Raw genomic sequence first — 20,502 nt, 5'->3', positions numbered from 1 at the left:
CTGAGCCCCTCGAGTTGGTGTGTGTGGACTTCTGGTCTGCTGAAGACTCCAACAACAAGTCCTTGGATGTTCTGGTTGTCACTGATCATTTTACTAAGATGGCCCATGCCTTCTTGTGTCCGAACCAATCAGCTAAAGCAGTGGCCCTTCAGCTGTGGAACAACATCTTCTGTGTGTATGGTTTTCCTCGTCGTATCCATTCCGACCAAGGGGCCAACTTTGAAAGTAAATTGATTGCTGAGTTGTTGAGTGCTGCAGGAGTCCAGAAGTCGCACACAACTCCCTACCATCCGATGGGGAACGGGGGAGTCGAAAGGTTCAATAGAACGCTGGGAAACATGATCAGGGCTTTACCTACGAGAGCGAAGCACAGGTGGCCCCAGAAGCTGAAGTCGTTGACCTTCGCCTACAACTGTACAGTCCATGAAACCACGGGCCACGCCCCTTTCCAGTTGATGTTTGGGAGAACCCCACGTCTGCCTGTCGACATGATGTTTGGTACGGTGCTACAAGACTCAAATGTTGTAGACTATGATGAGTACGTCAAGTCCCTGACGAGAGACCTGAGGGAGGCCATGGAGACTGTACAGTTGTCGGCAACCAAACAGCTGAAGAGGCATGCGGGCCTCTACAACAGGAAGATCAGAGGAGCTCCAGTGGAGGTCGGTGATCGGGTGCTGCTGGCGAATAAGGGTGAACGTGGAAAGAGGAAGCTGGCGGATCGCTGGGAGAACAACCTCTATATTGTTACGGAGAAGAATAGTGACATCCACATCTTCAAGATACAGAACATGTCGACTGGCCAGGAGAAAACGGTACACCGTAATCTGATAATGCCTGTAAACTTCTTGCCTCTCCCTGACACTGCCTTAGAGACATCTAATACGGGAGACCGTGAGGATCCGAGTGAGGAGATGGAGGACTCATCCATGAATGATATACCAGAAATGGACGTTGGTGAGAGGACTAGTGTGTGGGTATCAGAACAGACCTCGGAGGAAACACAGTCGGAGCCCTCTGAAAAAGAGACCCCAGATGTGCTGGAAGATGGGCCACTGGCGAGGGACCCTCAGAACTCACCACATTCTGAGGGTGCCACTGGTGGCACAAGCATGTCAGAGCTAACCTTTGGTGAAGAAATGTCCGAACCCTCTGAGGAAGAAAGACATTCTGAAGATGCCACTGGTGGCACAAGTTCCAGCAACAGTCACAGAACCCTTGACCTTGACTACCCATCGACTGTGGACAGTGACCCACCAATGGTGGTTGTAGTTGAACAGGTTAAACGTAATGATAACTCTGTTAGGACTGTCAGGTCAGGGGCTGGTCGAGTTAGGAAACGCCCAGTGAGACTCATTGAGACTATGCAGACACAGAGGGTTTTTCATACAGAATTCATTAGAGTACCTGTGTGGGTGTAGGATTAGAATCCAAGTCTGTAGCCACAATTTTTTTTTTTTTACTTTTAACGTTCAAGAGACCCTATAGAGGTAATGGGTCAGGGGTCATGTAGGCCAAGGTTTTTCTGTCTGAGGTTCTTGTTGTCACTGAGTGTACTGAACATGTAACAGGCATGTTTTCCTACGGGGTCTTTGAATTCCCCTAATTCTCTTTAGAGAATAGTCTTTGCACTGGAATATTTGGTGACATATGTATTGCAAGGTATTGCATACCTCATTTAGTTTCTTTGTAGTATGCAAGTGTAATTCAGCAGGGGAGAATGTAACAGGGTTGGTTATGTTTCCACTTGCCTCTAAAGAAATGTGTATTTGATGTTCAAGCATTCTTATTGGTTAGTTCAATTCTGATGACAATAAGGGGTGTTGTGATTGGCCCCACTTGCAGATAGGGGGAGATCGCGAACGTCAGGTCTTCCCAGTATGAAAATGTGATGCAAGGGATTTTGTCATCGACAGCCATCAACACTGTTAAGCCCTGCACAACTAACGTGCTGTTTCCCATTTAACAACAGCAGAAATAAATGATGCTCAACTGGGACCACTGGCCGAAGTTATTTATTATTATAAAACACAACGCATGGAGAGTACACTATACATCTGTTACAAAAGCATAGGAATATCCACGGCACATTTTCAGGAATATTCTCGATAAAATAAGGAATACAATGCTGTTGTTTTTTTGTTTACGGGCATGCCTGGGCTCCTACTTATAAAGTATCTCAGAGTAGTGCTGATCTAAAATCAGTTTCGCCTTAAGGGGAAGGGGGGGGGGGGGGGTTGATCTTAGATCAACACTCCTAAACTGAGCCGCTTTATAAATACGGGCCATGAAGAATCGTATCCGATGCCTCTATGCCTATCATTGTTCTGTGTTGGTCACACACTGGTTTCAGCGATGCAGTGGGTCCGTGGAGCTTCGAGGGGGAACGACTGCTCTCTGCTGCCACCTGGTGGGCCCTTTTTGCGATGAGTGATCTCCTGCAGTAGCGCCACGTTCCCAACCCTCCATTGACGATACCTCTGTGCAGTAAGAATGGGATCTGCCAGCACGTGTTCTATAGCCAACAGGTCGGCTTCTTTTGCCTATTAAATATATAAATCAGACTAAGGTGTTGAAAAGACATGTACAGCTGTTCACATTTCAACAGGAATTAATGTAGGTGCATCTAAGGGTATTGTAGCCAAGGAAAATCAGCAAACTAAAAACTTCAATGTTCATGGGTTTGATTGACAAACTATGAGAGATCAGGGTTGTGGGGAGCTACCACCTGAAACTAGTCCAGCAGAAATGCTAATTTACACTTTGTTTGAAAAATAAATTATGGCGTGCCCTGCTGAACATGACCCTGTTCTAATGAGCAGAAAGCTCATCGACCCAGAATGAAGTGACTCACCTTTAAAGTGCTGTTGAGGGTCCTAACCAGATGCAGCTTCTCATTGACTCTGTCATTTTTGCAGCGTTGAATGAATGACGCTCTGAAGTCCCTCTTCAGTTCTCCAGTTGGAGATAGTCTGGCATGCTTCAGATGGATGTACAGTGCCTCCATTTCATCAGATGTGCCCTCTAAAAATCATCATAATAATAAATCAAGATTTGGCATACAAATATGCCATCATTTACATGTTATCATTCAAAATAATTTCATAAGAACAAACAGGCAGTATAGAGGTGTGGGTGTTAACTAGGCTACTCTGCCATCTTTTGTGTCAATCCAGGATAATGAGATGATGTGATGTCAATCCAGGATAATGGGATGATGTGATGTCAATCCAGGATAATGAGATGATGTGGTGTCAATCCAGGATAATGAGATGATGTGATGTCAATCCAGGATAATGAGATGATGTGGTGTCAATCCAGGATAATGAGATGATGTGATGTCAATCCAGGATAATGAGATGATGTGATGTCAATCCAGGATAATGAGATGATGTGATGTCAATCCAGGATAATGAGATGATGTGGTGTCAATCCAGGATAATGAGATGATGTGGTGTCAATCCAGGATAATGAGATGATGTGATGTCAATCTAGGATAATGAGATGATGTGGTGTCAATCCAGGATAATGAGATGATGTGATGTCAATCCAGGATAATGGGATGATGTGATGTCAATCCAGGATAATGAGATGATGTGATGTCAATCCAGGATAATGAGATGATGTGATGTCAATCCAGGATAATGAGATGATGTGGTGTCAATCCAGGATAATGAGATGATGTGATGTCAATCCAGGATAATGAGATGATGTGATGTCAATCCAGGATAATGAGATGATGTGATGTCAATCCAGGATAATGAGATGATGTGGTGTCAATCCAGGATAATGAGATGATGTGGTGTCAATCCAGGATAATGAGATGATGTGATGTCAATCTAGGATAATGAGATGATGTGGTGTCAATCCAGGATAATGAGATGATGTGATGTCAATCCAGGATAATGAGATGATGTGATGTCAATCCAGGATAATGAGATGATGTGATGTCAATCCAGGATAATGAGATGATGTGATGTCAATCCAGGATAATGAGATGATGTGGTGTCAATCCAGGATAATGAGATGATGTGATGTCAATCCAGGATAATGAGATGATGTGATGTCAAACCAGGATAATGAGATGATGTGATGTCAATCCAGGATAATGAGATGATGTGATGTCAATCCAGGATAATGAGATGATGTGGTGTCAATCCAGGATAATGAGATGATGTGATGTCAATCCAGGATAATGAGATGATGTGATGTCAATCCAGGATAATGAGATGATGTGGTGTCAATCCAGGATAATGAGATGATGTGGTGTCAATCCAGGATAATGAGATGATGTGATGTCAATCCAGGATAATGAGATGATGTGATGTCAATCCAGGATAATGAGATGATGTGGTGTCAATCCAGGATAATGAGATGATGTGATGTCAATCCAGGATAATGAGATGATGTGATGTCAAACCAGGATAATGAGATGATGTGATGTCAATCCAGGATAATGAGATGATGTGGTGTCAATCCAGGATAATGAGATGATGTGATGTCAATCCAGGATAATGAGATGATGTGATGTCAATCCAGGATAATGAGATGATGTGGTGTCAATCCAGGATAATGAGATGATGTGGTGTCAATCCAGGATAATGAGATGATGTGATGTCAATCCAGGATAATGAGATGATGTGATGTCAATCCAGGATAATGAGATGATGTGATGTCAATCCAGGATAATGAGATGATGCGGTGTCAATCCAGGATAATGAGATGATGTGATGTCAATCCAGGATAATGAGATGATGTGGTGTCGATTCAAATAAGCTAACAGTTTACCCTCCTTTCCTCCCTGGGCCTCAGCCCCCGGTCCATCCTCCTCTTCCAGTCTGAAGGGGTGGAGGGGAGCGCCCTGTCCCACTGCCCTCCCTGGAGAAGGGACATCCAGCCAGGACTCCATGCTCTCTGAAGTCACAATGCTGTCAGGGGCAGACATGGGGTCAGTGGAGTGACAGGGGGACGAGGTGGAGCAAGATGGGGGGACATCTCCCTGGGCAGAGAGAGAACAGAGAACAACATTCACACTGGGTTAACATGAGGCGTATTGTCTTATCTACAGCAACAGACACAGAGTCTGAGTCGACACTGAGTCTAAACACTAGCACAAAGTAGCATCAATGCTGAACAATCTTCATACATACAAAGCAGTATAATGGGACAGAGCACTCACATTAACAGAGTCTATGGTCAGCTGCTCAGAGTCGAAAACGTCAGATGTCTCCAGTGACTCAATCTCCTCTTGGTCACTCTCCTCACTGTAGCACTCTAGACAAACGCACGCACGCCAATGGATTGATGCAAATAATCATGATATCCGTCTGACAGGTAGACATGGGCTACTTTGTAGCTAGTTGACATTTAATAGAGCTTTTTGGGAAAGCCTTTCCATCTACCAGAAGACAGTTAGGTCTATCATTACCATCACGATATTGTTCCTGTTCATTAATTGTTTGACACCTGGACGTTTTACTTCATATTATGTTGTCTTCCCTTGCTTCAAAGTACCCTATAACCAAAATCCGACCACAGAAACGTGGAGGCAATCATTTTTTCTAAAGACTTACTCATATCCATTCTCCTGTTCTATTGGTTCTTTCAACTTTATTTTATTGTCTATCAGCCAAAGGCATTATCCTAGTCACAGTAGCAACTCATGGAAGTTGTTGCATCTTTATATCCCGCCCTTTCCTAAATTTCTAACGGATTTTTCGATTTCTGTCCATTAAACCGCTCGCTTTGTGCGATGCGCATTTTAGAAGGGCGTTTTCCCGCAATTGCATTTCGGGAACTTTCACGCGTAAGGCCTAGCGCCGTGTGTACATTGCTGCGCCGAAAATGTGAAGGAATAGTTTATCAACATTTTAAGCGAAACATTCTGATCTGTTCCATCATCCCTATGAATTGACATGGTTTATACTTCCAGTACACTACTTTGATACGCATCAGTGGAGATTAAGAAATGTGTTCACGCAATGCCCACTGAAAAATAAGTGGGTATACCCTCCACTACACCAATGGTGTTCCCCTCTATCGTTCGCCTGGCTTATTGCTGGCTCTCCCCATCAAGAAAACAAACAAAACAATTGAATAAAAAAATATCCATGTAATGTCTTGAGTCCATTACCCCCAGTGTTCCTCTCGACGACTCGTGACGACTCGTTCAGTGTAGCAGCCGCTGCTGCTGACAGTTTAGACAGCCACCTGTAACATTGAGAAGCCATGACTTAAAAACACTAATACCTGACCAGTACGGCCAATGTTTTATGTACTTATGAGGCAAATGTCCTCTTTGCACATGCTTCCTCAAATAGCTTGTAGCTTCCTGAAATAGTTTCAGGATGGGTAACTGTAATGGCATTTTAATATGGCCCCATGAAACCAAATGAAGCTGAGATAATATACAATAAGATTCAATTTTCACACCATTTAAACAGTACACAAAAAGTCGTTCACATAAATAGGCTATATTTTCATAGCGTCAGCCCACATCCTCTTCCAGTAAGTGTTCCTTTGACATCAGCGTTGCACAAACACAGATAGAACAACGAGCCAAATATTTCACTGGATGTATAAATATGAAGCATCTGCTTGGCGTTTACACTCACTACCAAATATGGTAGTGAGAGGAAGCCCACTGGTGGGCAGTGGGAGAAGATAAAATGAGATAGATTTTGGCCTACATTCTGCAAATGTTGTCATCATTAAACATTTGATCTCAATACAGTTTTATGTCCCAAAATTAACATATATTATGAACAGAGTGGACTAAGTTTTGTAGACTTTAGCCTTTGCCAAAGTTTCTTTTAAATCACATTGTTTAGAAGGAGTGCAAAGTCGAATTGAGTTATTGCACACCGCATTTCACAGAGTAGGCGTTCCCTAACGGAAATATGCAGATGTATGCCAGAACCGGCCAATAGGATCTCGCTAGCTCGTGCTTGGCTCTGCAAACCTCCTTGCTTGTTCTGCCCACTATGACTCATCTATTCCCATTGGAAACGACAGGCTGTGGTCTATCTTGGTTTAGTTATAAAAAATATTTGGCACAAGTAGGCTACAACCTCCTGGCCTGCCTCCATTGCCCTCCTCTTTTACATACTCACTTGTTCATCTCTCTCAGACTCTCGGCGGCAAAGTAGAGTGTCACAACCTGTGGATGGCTGGCCTTCATAGCACTGAATGAGATCAGGCAAAACAACATAGCCGTCAGATCAACAAATACTACATTGAGTGTTTTGAGCGTAAACATATGAAAAATGCTCTACAAATACAATTATTATCATTACTACGACAGGATAGGACACTAAAGGAGAGAGTGGAACACTGCTCTGTGTGGAAGGAAGCAAAAGTGAAACCACAAAATGGGGTCAACAGCAGACCAGCAGTTATTGTATGCATGCGTTCATACCATAAAGAACAAAAGAAACATGGTTTAGGGTTGATGATTTACACAGACGAAAGAATGCAACATGTGATAATACAGACCACAGCTTGAAATATACCGTCAATGGACAGCAAGGAAGAGTTACCATACAAAGACTACATTTGAGCTCGACTTGCAAAAGCCCAGCAATTTCCTGTGACCGTGGGGTGTGTAGCCCACACTACTCAGGTTTCCAACAGGCCAAATGGAAACTTTAAATTAGAAAAACCTTACTGCTTTTTCTTGCACTCTGTTGCTTGGTCGACAGTGAAGTTTGTAAGGTCGATGTATCCTTCTGCTTTCTCAGCCTACACACCAAGAGGTGACAGAGAGAGAAACAACAATAACATGCATAATTGATTACGCTCATATGACAAGATGATAGTTAATAAATATGGTTGGTTAGAGGAACATTGTCCGGGAGAGTAGTACACATTACTGTTTTAATATTTACAGTTGAAGTCAGAAGTTTACATACGCTTAGGTTGGAGTCTGTAAAACTCGTTTTTCAACCACTCCACAAGTTTCTTGTTAACAAACTATAGTTTTGGCAAGTCGGTTAGGAAATCTACTTTGTGCATGTTTACAGACAGATGATTTCACTTATAATTCACTGTATCACAATTCCAGTGGGTCAGAAGTTTACATACACTAAATTGACTGTGCCTTTAAACAGATTGTAAAATTCCCCAAAATGATGTCATGGCTTTAGAAGCTTCTAATAGGCTAATTGACATAATTTGAGTCAATTGGAGGTGTACCTGTGGATGTAGTTCAAGGCCTACCTTCAAACTCAGTGCCTCTTTGCTTGACATCATGGGAAAATCAAAAGAAATCAGCCAAGACCTCAGAAAAAAAATTGTAGACCTCCACAATTCTGGTTCATCCTTGGGAGCAATTTCCAAACACCTGAAGGTACCACGTTCATCTGTACAAACAATAGTACGCAAGTATAAATACCATGGGACCAAGCAGCCGTCATACCGCTCAGGAAGGAGACGTGTTCTGTCTCCTAGAGATGAAAAGTGCAAAGAGCGAAAAGTGCAAATCAATCCCAGAACAACAGCAAAGGACCTTGTGAAGATGCTGGAAGAAATGGGTACAAAAGTATCTATATCCACAGTAAAACGAGTCCTATATCAACATAACCTGAAAGGCCACTCAGCAAGGAAGAAGCCACTGCTCCAAAACTGCCATAAAAAAGCCAGACTACGGTTTGCAACTGCACATTGGGACAAAGATCGTACTTTTTGGAGAAATGTCCTCTGGTCTGATGAAACAAAAATAGAACTGTTTGGCCATAATAACCATCGTTATGTTTGGAGGAAAAAGGGGGAGGCTTGCAAGCCGGAGAACACCATCCCAACAATGAAGCAAGGGGGTGGCAGCATCATGTTGTGGGGGTGCTTTGCTGCAGGAGGGACTGGTGCACTTCACAAAATAGATGGAATCATGAGGTAGGAAAATGATGTGGATATATTGAAGCAACATCTCAAGACATCAGTCAGGAAGTTAAAGCTTGGTCGCAAATGGCCTTCCAAATGGACAACGACCCCAAGCATACTTCCAAAGTTGTGGCAAAATGGCTTAAGGACAACAAAGTCAAGGTATTGGAGTGGCCATCACAAAGCCCTGACCTCAATCCTATAGAAAATGTGTGGGCAGAACTGAAAAAGCATGTGCGAGCAAGGAGGCCTACAAACCTGACTCAGTTACGCCAGCTCTGTCAGTAGGAATGGGCCAAAATTCACCCAACTTATTGTGGGAAGCTTGTGGAAGGCTAACCGAAATGTTTGACTCAGGTTAAACAATTTAAAGGCAATGCTACCAAATACTAATTGTGTATGTAAACTTCTGACCCACTGGGAATGTGATGAAAGAAATAAAAGCTGAAATAAATAATTCTCTCTACTATTATTCTGACATTTCACATTAAAATGAAATGGTGATCCTAACTGACCTAAGACAGGGAATCTTTACTAGGATTAATTGTCAGAAATTATGAGAAACTGAGTTTAAATGAATTTGGCTAAGGTGTATGTAAACTTCCGACTTCAACTGTACCAACATGTACGCTACGGTTACAATACACAGGCCTCCTTATGGTCCCTAGAATTTCTAAGCAAACAGCTGGAGGCAGGGCTTTCTCCTATTGAGCTCCATTTGTTTTGGAATGGTCTGTCTATCTGTGAGAGACGCAGACTCGGTCTTGAACTTAAAATCTTTATTGAAGACTCATCTCTTCAGTAGGTCATATGATTGACTATCTCTCTCTCTACCACACCTGTTTTCTCGAACTCTGAATACTCGGCTATGAAAAGCCAACTGACATCTACTGCTGAGGGGCTGACCTGTTGCACTCTATGTTGCACCCTCGACAACCACTGTGATTATTATTATTTGACCCTGCTGGTCATCTATGAACGCTTGAACATCTTGGCCATGTACTGTTATAATCTCCACCCGGCACAGCCAGAAGAGGACTGGCCACCCATCAGAGCCTGGTTCCTCTCTAGGTTTTTTCCTAGGTTCCTGCCTTTATAGGGAGTTTTTCCTAGCCACCGTGCTTCTACATCTGCATTACTTGCTGTTTGGGGTTTTAGGCTGGGTTTCTGTATAGCACTTTGTGACATCGGCTGATGTAAAAAGGGCTTTATAAAATACATTTGATTGAATATGAGCATACTTTTTTGTATACCATAAACCAGAGATGGGCAACTTTGATGGGGCTGGGACAAAAAATGGAACTCATCATAAGGGGCCTCCGTACCATGCGAGCAAAGCAGCCCCCCTCGTTACAGCAAAGTTTTAGAGTTCATTTCCTGCAATTCCTCACATGTTGCCATTGGGTGTAGAGAAAATGTTGCTGTTTTAAAGCAAATTTGCTGCAATTGTACATATTTTGCCATACGGTGGAGGCAAAAGTTTGCTGTTTTTAATATGATAAATGATTATCAATGGGCCCCACCCCGGTCGGTAATTAGACCATGCTTACTACAAGTTTAGATAGCTGGACGCTAGACTTATTAAACAATCGAAAAATATTTAGCTGACCTGGGGTAATTGAGTGACTGCTGACGCACAACTAAATGTCTAAATAGCACCTTGTGTACTCTATTATTCTAACTGAACAGTAAATTCTTTTTTATTTATTTTTAAATTGGTCCGCAGGCCTACAAAATTGGAACCGCCGCCAGTTCCCCAGCCCTGCCCTTAACTAAAGCATTTTGAGATTTAGCTAATGAAATGTTAACAGACTCAGTCCCAACACAACATAACAATAACACATATTAGAACACAACAACCCAACAACAGATTAGCAAAACGACATGTTGTGTTAGATTAGATTAGCACAACTCCGGGACAGTTGTGCTAATCTAATCTAACACAACACAGATCGACAGATTAGATTAGCACAACTCAACAACCTAAAAACAACAAAGATTAGATTAGGACAACGGGATAACACAACATAACACAACACTAGGACTCACCGTCTGACCAGTGTACCAGTACATGGAGATCTTTTTCAGAACAAACCAGTACTTCTTCCATTTTGTTCCCAGGAAGCCCTTGCCCTCCTTCTTCTTGTAGAGCCAGCCCTGGCAGTCCACCTGACCCAGCTCCTTCAAAGACACCTTGCGACGGCTCATCACAGAATCACCTATGGTAGGCCTACCTATGTGGCCTACAGACAGACAGTCAGGCACTGCAACATTAGCTACAGTACAGGCAGACAGACAGGGCGACTACGTCCTTAGAGTATATTACTCTTTGTTATTTGTAACCTTGTGAGCAGGTCATCTAGACCTTTGGTTGAGGCAGTGAGGCAGGCAAGTATTGTTTTCTTCAACACTCTACCATAAAGTAGCCCTTTGTATTCCACATTTGGCAAATTAGGAAAAGCCCATGTTAAATAATGGAATCTGTACATTGTAATGTAATCTAATAGGCTGAGAGGTGTTGATCCTACCCTTTCTAGAACATCTAGCTATCTTACCTCCAACCACTGTCCTGAAGGTACTGTACGGCACCAGGAGAGTTTGATCCAGAGAGAAGAGATATCCTATTACAGCAGCATGTCACCAGCATGCTGGAGCCATCAGTCACAACAGCACATACAGACTCGCAGAATGACAAGAGGATGCACATGAAGAGCAGACACTTCCTTAACATTGCCCAACCAAGTATAGTCTCATGTAGGGCTTTGTACAGTCCAACAGTTACATACACCCCCCCTGCTGCTGTCACCACTAACCACTAAGCTCACAGATAAAACAGCATCCTGTTTCACATGGCAACAGCATGTCTGTCTTGCTCTCCAAAATGTAGTGACATGGGTTTACAAAATGATATACATGTTAAGCATTTATCAACCCAAATTTGTTTTCGTGGTTTGATCAAACTACATGCAAGAGATCAAATGAAGACATTAGCCCACTAGTAGGCACAAATGGAAGTGAGAGGAGCTGACTGCAAATGTTATTTGGGGTTATTACTGCATAAGGGCACGTTTCATCTTCAAATTCATTGCGGCAGGTTGGACAAACACTACTCCTATATTTTAGACACCGCTCTGTGTACCATCTACTTGTATTCGGCTACAGATTGAAAATACCTTTACCCATATAAGAACATCACAATCATGAACCTTCATTTTGCAGTCTAGATTTCACAGGTAGCATGTCATTTAATATGAAGGCAGTGTGTTAGATATCATTTAGAAAGTGTTTGACAAGGATAACAATTCCACGCATAAAAAAAGGTTCAATCAAACATGGATACTTTAACGTCGGTACTTCTGAGTAATGATTGGCTGAATGAATTAGATCAGACGAGAAACAACTTCTCCACAACGCCTCCTCAACCTGTAACAAACTTTTGAATAAGTGCATTATCCAACCCATCAGACGAAGAAGGCTACTCTACAGATGCTTTGAAAGCATTGTTCTTCGTGAAGAGACAGCAATTGCATGAAAATACACAATTTCAGCTTCAAGAAGCGTTCTCTGCTGCTGCCATTGCTACTGATGATGCACGATTTCCGGTCATTATTCTTAATCTTCTATTTGGTTCAACATTCTCAGTTTCCACTAGTGACCACAGCCACAAAGTTCAAATTGGCTTTAGCAAAAAAATGTTTGAAAACAAAAATATGCTTTTTGGTCTTAATTTAAGGTTAGGGTTATGCATAAGATTAGCAGTGTGGTTGGTTTAAGGTTAAGGTTTAAAATACATTTTTTAAACGAAAGATTGTACAAATGGGCGGAGTTTATGACTTTGTGGCTATTGTAACTAGTGACGACCGTTTCCCCCGTGATATGCTTGATGTATGCTGTTCTGTCATCCGCTACTGAAAGTCGCCGTAGTTCTTAAAGTCTGCATACTTTAGGCTACTAGGGCATGATAATCAAATTAATGCAGGCTGAAAACAACTTGATAGTTCCATCAGAACACCTAGGCCAGGGGTACTCAAGTACTATTTGAGAAAGTCTGGTCGCACAAATTTTCTAGGTGGCAAAAGTCCGGATGTATAATGTAATTTTTCAGTGTAGTAACAAACAGTGGCGGTTCTGGGGGGGGGGGGGGGGGGGGGCAAAACCACAGTAAGACAAGAGCCACAGTTATTTATAGTAAGTCTTGGTTTGGCCCCTACAATTACATCCAGATCACCCACCATGACCACAAGTGCCGCTACGCCATCTCCTCTGCGCTCTGCTCACACACAAGACATATCAATGTCGATTAACATAAAGGTGTTACAAAATAATCTTCCAGAGTCTTTTTGTTGTATGACCATTTTATGATTCTCACTAAGTATTTGACAGTAACATGCAGACCACACTGCTCGCGTCGCGTGCGCGTGCATTGCAAAATAAATGTACACATACATGTGTACACAGTCCCCCTGTGACAACAATTTTGGACCCCCTTGTGGCCCCCCTAAATGTGGAGTATGAAATCATTTTTACATAACACATTTTTGCTATCGTTCTTTTTTTACATCCGTTATTAGACAGTGGCAACGATGATGATTATGAACATGGTCTTTTGCCTGCTAATGCCGGCAGTGAAGAAAACGATGACAACAATAATGTCTAATGTAACTGGCCCCTCTAACAGTACAACTGGCCCCAGCTTGGCCCCCCCAGTTGAAATGGTCTAGAACCGCCACTGGTAACAAACCGCCACTTCGCAACCCATTCCCCTCTTGTTGGTGGAGGGAATATGTTGCAGTTTTAAAGCTAATTTCCCGCAATTCTACACATTTTGCATGGGGCAGATATATTTGTTGTATTTGCTGTTTTTAAGCTAATTTCATACATTTTCTATGCATTCTTCCATGTCTTATGTGTGTTTATATGATACCAACAATAATAATAAATAATAATAAAAACATTTTTTTAAATTATTCGTATTTTGGGGGGACTATCACAGAGGTATTCATATTGCAAAGCACTTTAAAAGTATTGTGAGTTGCGACAACAACGAGACAGCCTATAGCGAGGAGGTCAGAGACCTGGCCGTGTGGTGCCAGGACAACAACCTCTCCCTCAATGTGATCAAGACAAAGGAAATGATTGTGGACCGCGGATACTGTCCGCGGCCCGCCAGTTGAGTATGGAGGACCTGGGCCTTAATCTTTAGGCATATGATCATATTACATCACATGCATTACTCTCATAAAATACTTTATCTGGGATTTGTTCTCCAATTTACAACTAAACCTCTTTCCAGACATGGGCTGCCTGTCTGACCTGCGTAGTGTGTACCAGTGAGTTAGTACGCCTAAATCCTAGATTCCAATCTGATTGTGAAATACCATGTAGGGCAGGCTATAGTCCTTTCTGTGATCAAACAGTAACAGAGCTTTAACCAACTGGGCACACACTGGTTGAATCAATGTTGTTTCCACGTAATTTCAATTAAATTACGTTGAACCAGCATGGAATAGACGTTGAATTGACATCTGTACCTAATGGGAAGCTATGTCAAACTCTGCCTCATGATCGGTCTGCATTAAAAAACTTTTTGAAGTTCTGCAATATGTTATAATTATGTTTTCAAATGGCAATCAGATCAGTAATTATAAGTAGTTATTGTTGACATAAGAAAGAACAAACAAGAAAGAAGTAACCAAAAGTGAAATTGCATCTTTTTATTATAGTTTAGAAAATGTTGAAACTATCACAGAGGTATTCATATTGCAAAGCACTTGAAAAGTATTGTGAGTTGCGACAACAACGAGACAGCCTATAGCGAGGAGGTCAGAGACCTGGTCGTGTGGTGCCAGGACAACAACCTCTCCCTCAACGTGATCAAGACAAAGGAAATGATTGTGGACTACAGGAAAAGGAGGACTGAGCACGCCCCCATTCTCATCAGCGGGGTTGTAGTGGAGCAGGTTGAGAGCTTCAAGTTCCTTGGGGTCCACATCACCAACAAACTAACATGGTCCAAGCACCCCATGACAGTCGTGAAGCGGGCACGACAAGCGGAACCGGAGCGCCAAGTCTAGATCCAAGAGGCTTCTAAACAGCTTCTACCCCCAAGCCATAAGACTCCTGAACATCTAGTCAAATGGCTACCAAGACTATTCGCATTTCCCCCCCCCCTTCCCTCTCCACACCACTGCAGCTCTCTGTTGTCATCTATGCATAGTCACATTAATAACTCTACCTACATGTACATACTACCTCATGTACATACGCACTCACTCACTCACTCACTCACTCACTCACTCACTCACTCACTCACTCACTCACTCACTCACACAAACACACACTATTTGTAACAGCACCGGATCAAGGGTTTTCATACGGTAGCTTTAAGAAAGGCCAACTCTGGCAGTTATGTCCATCGCATAGTAACATGAAACACTATGAAGAGAAGCACATTATCTCAAATAAAATGATAGGCTTTCATTATATCTATATATCAACTCATGGAATGAAATACAAAATAAATCGGTACAAAAATCAAATCAACTTCTTAAAATGATTTTAAACACATGTACAAGAAATCTGTACAGACACAAACTAAATAACTTAACAATTTACAAGTATGACAGTTCACCTACAGAAGCAAGGCTAATGTTCCCTAAACCTGAATGACAGTCCTTCTCTTGATTAGGAAAATGAGCAGAAACAGAAACTCTCTTGTCATTTTCTCCAACTCCTCCACGAAACATTCTGAATCTGTCAGCATATTGAATCTAAACCAAGTCTGTCACGCCAAGGAGTTGAAATGTAGCGAGAGATCCAACCAAATGGTCTACCCCTAAGCTATGTGGAGTTGAAATGTAGTGAGAGATCTAACCAAATGGTCTACCCCTGGGCTATGTGGCGTTGAAATGTAGTGAGATCCAACCAATTGGTCTACCCCTAGGCTATGTGGAGTTTAAATGTAGTGAGAGATCCAACCAAATGGTCTACCCCTGGGCTGTGTGGAGTTGAAATGTAGTGAGAGATCCAACCAAATGGTCTACCCCTGGGCTATGTGGAGTTGAAATGTAGTGAGAGATCCAACCAAATGGTCTACCCCTGGGCTGTGTGGAGTTGAAATGTAGTGAGAGATCCAACCAAATGGTCTACCCCTAGGCTATGTGGAGTTGAAATGAAGCAAAGCTTCCAAAGGCTGTTTTAGTGTTCCAAGTTCCAACAGAACGTTCCAGGAATGGTACGTGTTAGTCAGAATACTGAGTGGAGAAACCATACCACTGTTCGATTATAGCAAGGTAAAGGCAGTGGGGGCGACACACGTTCCACTGTCCACAAGATCGAGGCACTCGTCAATGACTCAACAGCCTGAGCCGGGCTAGCCAGCCCCCCAGGATCGAAGAGGGTTCAGACGGAGGGGGTTTGGGAGTAGCAGCAGCACTAGGGGTCAGAGTCGTAGCCGGGGCCTTTTTCCACAATGCCTCCTGGTAGGGGATGGTGGCGCTGTTGTGCAGGTCAGCATTGATGAAGCACTGGGAGCCCCGGATGTGGTCGACGCCGCGGACCAGCTGGCCAGATCGCCCCTCCAGGGGTCTGTAGGGTAGGGGGAAGAACGAGGCCTCCTCAGAGATGGTGGTGATGCGCTCGTTACTCAGGTATCTGTGCAGGATGTCCTCTCCTGCAAGAGTAATAGAATAGGACTTTATTGTCCATCCAAGAACATCACCACCATGCAAGAACCATATATAAGACAGGAATCCCAGCATGGGTCTGGCATATACTGTAGATGCAAAACTAGACCTAGAAACTAGAGTTTCTCCTGACTGTGATCTGACCAGTAAAACCTGTGGGCCTACTTACACTTGTACATGTATATATACTCATCGAACACACATGATATACTCACAGACATACACAAACGAACACACTTGTCTCACAACATCCGCCGAACCATCGCTGTTTAAGAATAAGTGAGTCTAAGAAGTAGTTGCGGCCAAAGTCAACACTGGTTATGCTGGGGCTTACCCCAAAGTTAATGAACAACGACTTAAGAATTCAAGGCATGCAATCCGAGTCTGCCTCAGTTTGTTCTGCAGTGTAAATGAGCTTGTGAAATGGTCATTCTGATAACAGTGGATTAGCCTCAGTTAGGTTCCATCCCAAATGGCACCCTATTCCTTATATAGTGCACTACTTTTGACCGGGGCCCCAATCAAAAGTAGTGCACTATATAGGGTGCCATTTGGGATGCAATTGGCACCCAGTGCTATAGATGTAGCAGGCGTACCTTTTCTCCCTTGGGGCCAGGGTCTGGAAGACGAATCAGACATGCCCAAACACGAGTCTACAGGCATGGACAGGGGCCGTGGTTTACCTGTAAAGAGGTCAAATATCAATCTTTTCAATGGTAAAGAATCAATAAAAGTCAGTGAAATGGAAGCAGAATGCTACTGTGATTAATCTGGGTAGAAGTGTGTTTGTGTGTGTGCGCACTGACCTTGTGTGTGTGTGTGTGTGTGTGTGTGTGTTTGTTTGTGCGTGTGTGTGTGTGTATGTTAGCGTACTGACCCCGTGTGGATGTCCGTTGTCTCAGGCGGGCTACTGGGGCTGGTTGGAGGCTGGGTTCAGGAGGGGGGCAGACTCTGATTTTGTTGTCATAGTCTGCGATGGTGAAGCGCCGTCTGCCCTCATCCAGGAAGGAGTTTGGCGACTGTGAACCCTTCGGTCTCAGTTTGACACTGGCATTAGGCTTCTCATCTCTGGGATGAGAGGAAAAGAAGAAACAACACCAATGTCAGCTAACAGAGAAGTATCCAGCTAACAGAGCAGTATCCAGCTAACAGAGCAGTTTCCAGCTAACAGAGCAGTATCCAGCTAACAGAGCAGTTTCCAGCTAACAGAGCAGTATCCAGCTAACAGAGCAGTATCCAGCTAACAGAGCAGTATCTAGCTAACAGAGCAGTTTCCAGCTAACAGAGCAGTATCCAGCTAACAGAGCAGTATCCAGCTAACAGAGCAGTATTCAGCTAACAGAGCAGTATCCAGCTAACAGAGCAGTTTCCAGCTAACAGAGCAGTATCTAGCTAACAGAGCAGTATCCAGCTAACAGAGCAGTTTCCAGCTAACAGAGCAGTATCCAGCTAACAGAGCAGTATCCAGCTAACAGAGCAGTTTCCAGCTAACAGAGCAGTATCCAGCTAACAGAGCAGTATCCAGCTAACAGAGCAGTTTCCAGCTAACAGAGCAGTATCCAGCTAACAGAGCAGTATCCAGCTAACAGAGCAGTTTCCAGCTAACAGAGCAGTATCCAGCTAACAGAGCAGTATCCAGCTAACAGAGCAGTATCCAGCTAACAGAGAAGTATCCAGCTAACAGAGCAGTTTCCAGCTAACAGAGCAGTATCCAGCTAACAAAGCAGTATCTAGCTAACAGAGCAGTATCTAGCTAACAGAGCAGTATCCAGCTAACAGAGCAGTATCCAGCTAACAGAGAAGTATCCAGCTAACAGAGCAGTATCCAGCTAACAGAGAAGTATCCAGCTAACAGAGCAGTTTCCAGCTAACAGAGCAGTATCCAGCTAACAGAGCAGTTTCCAGCTAACAGAGCAGTATCCAGCTAACAGAGCAGTATCCAGCTAACAGAGCAGTATCCAGCTAACAGAGCAGTTTCCAGCTAACAGAGCAGTATCCAGCTAACAGAGCAGTTTCCAGCTAACAGAGCAGTATCTAGCTAACAGAGCAGTATCCAGCTAACAGAGCAGTTTCCAGCTAACAGAGCAGTTTCCAGCTAACAGAGCAGTATCCAGCTAACAGAGCAGTATCCAGCTAACAGAGCAGTATCTAGCTAACAGAGCAGTATCCAGCTAACAGAGCAGTTTCCAGCTAACAGAGCAGTTTCCAGCTAACAGAGCAGTATCCAGCTAACAGAGCAGTATCCAGCTAACAGAGCAGTATCTAGCTAACAGAGCAGTATCCAGCTAACAGAGCAGTTTCCAGCTAACAGAGCAGTTTCCAGCTAACAGAGCAGTATCCAGCTAACAGAACAGTATCCAGCTAACAGAGAAGTATCCAGCTAACAGAGCAGTATCCAGCTAACAGAGCAGTATCCAGCTAACAGAGAAGTATTCAGCTAACAGAGCAGTATCCAGCTAACAGAGAAGTATCCAGCTAACAGAGCAGTATCCAGCTAACAGAGAAGTATCCAGCTAACAGAGCAGTATCCAGCTAACAGAGCAGTATCCAGCTAACAGAGAAGTATTCAGCTAACAGAGCAGTATCCAGCTAACAGAGAAGTATCCAGCTAACAGAGCAGTATCCAGCTAACAGAGCAGTATCCAGCTAACAGAGCAGTATCCAGCTAACAGAGAAGTATCCAGCAAACAGAGCAGTTTCCAGCTAACAGAGCAGTATCCAGCTAACAGAGCAGTATCTAGCTAACAGAGCAGTTTCCAGCTAACAGAGCAGTATCCAGCTAACAGAGCAGTATTCAGCTAACAGAGCAGTATCCAGCTAACAGAGAAGTATCCAGCTAACAGAGCAGTTTCCAGCTAACAGAGCAGTATCCAGCTAACAGAGCAGTATCTAGCTAACAGAGAAGTATCCAGCTAACAGAGAAGTATCCAGCTAACAGAGCAGTTTCCAGCTAACAGAGCAGTATCCAGCTAACAGAGCAGTATCTAGCTAACAGAGCAGTTTCCAGCTAACAGAGCAGTATCCAGCATTGTAGGGGTACAAATACTTTTGTCTTCCCAAACAGTAATTTCAACAGAAGTTATAAGTACATGTTTGGGACTTAATGGACTAAACAAGAGTTGGTGTTATCCCATTCTTAAAGCCTGAGGAGGGCAGAGATACAGACAGAAAGGCAGACAGACAGACAGTCAAACCCACCGACCGACAGACAGTCAAACAGACAGACAGTCAAACAGACAGACAGACAGACAGACAGACAGTCAAACAGACAGACAGACAGACAGACAGTCAAACAGACAGATAGACAGACAGTCAAACAGACAGACAGACAGTCAAACAGACAGACATACCTACAGACAGTCAAACAGACAGTCAAACAGACAGACAGACAGATACTCACCGTGGGGTATAGGGTACAGTGGGGGGAGGAGGGATAAATAGGTCCAGAATGGCTGGCTTCTCTTTTTTCATGCGTGCTTCACAGGCATGTTTTGGAGACTGGATCTTATGCATACTCAGGGCGCTCTAACACACAAAACAACAAAATACTTGTTATAATAATCAAATCAAATGCATTTTTATTTGTCACATACACGTTTAGCATATGTTATTGATGTTATTGCGGGTGTAGCGGAATAGATTCCCAGATATTTCTAAATGTTGTCAAATAAAAACACTAAGACGACAGAAATCTGTGTTAAATGTTTGGCTTGAGGTAGCTTAGCTGCTAAAATTAGACAACTTCACCATAACGATCAGCAAAATAATCAGCAAAATACTAATGCGTTACATGGCGTTATTTCGAATTAAGCAAATTTCCCTTTGGTAGAATCCAGACCTGGCACACTGACTCAGCCAACTACTGACATTTGAAGGACTATGCAATCTATTTAAAACATACATCCTAAACGGGTTCTGAAACACAAAGCCTATTCAGTCA

At 43.2% G+C, this 20,502-nt stretch overlaps 2 protein-coding genes across 3 annotated transcripts in view; both read right to left on the bottom strand.

Annotated features, from left to right (window-relative positions):
• Positions 1–2,071: 2,071 nt before the first annotated feature.
• ipcef1 (interaction protein for cytohesin exchange factors 1) lies at positions 2,072–12,314 on the bottom strand. The gene is made up of 9 exons (XM_055873054.1): positions 11,433–12,314; positions 10,927–11,120; positions 7,667–7,740; positions 7,113–7,184; positions 6,134–6,210; positions 5,180–5,274; positions 4,789–4,999; positions 2,855–3,024; positions 2,072–2,543 (listed from the first exon to the last, which is right to left on the bottom strand). Exons 2-9 carry the CDS (start codon positions 11,083–11,085, stop codon positions 2,337–2,339), a joined length of 1,065 nt encoding a protein of 354 aa, XP_055729029.1. The 5' UTR covers positions 11,086–11,120; positions 11,433–12,314; the 3' UTR covers positions 2,072–2,336.
• Positions 12,315–14,576: 2,262 nt separating this feature from the next.
• Positions 14,577–20,502, bottom strand: part of LOC129817623 (connector enhancer of kinase suppressor of ras 3-like) — a 54,724-nt gene continuing 48,798 nt past the window's right edge. For both annotated transcript variants that reach the window (XM_055873052.1, XM_055873053.1), the window contains 4 exons: positions 19,963–20,087; positions 17,440–17,630; positions 17,159–17,245; positions 14,577–16,549 (listed from right to left, as the gene is read on the bottom strand). In XM_055873052.1, coding sequence (XP_055729027.1) covers positions 16,224–16,549; positions 17,159–17,245; positions 17,440–17,630; positions 19,963–20,087 — 729 coding nt within the window. In that variant the 3' untranslated portion in view covers positions 14,577–16,223. The remainder of the gene's footprint in view (positions 16,550–17,158; positions 17,246–17,439; positions 17,631–19,962; positions 20,088–20,502) is intronic.

The sequence above is a fragment of the Salvelinus fontinalis genome, chromosome 20 (assembly GCF_029448725.1).
Source record: "Salvelinus fontinalis isolate EN_2023a chromosome 20, ASM2944872v1, whole genome shotgun sequence".
Lineage (NCBI taxonomy): Eukaryota > Metazoa > Chordata > Actinopteri > Salmoniformes > Salmonidae > Salvelinus > Salvelinus fontinalis.
The sequence above is the reverse complement of the archived record's forward strand: the minus strand, read 5'-3'. Positions and strand labels throughout refer to the sequence as shown.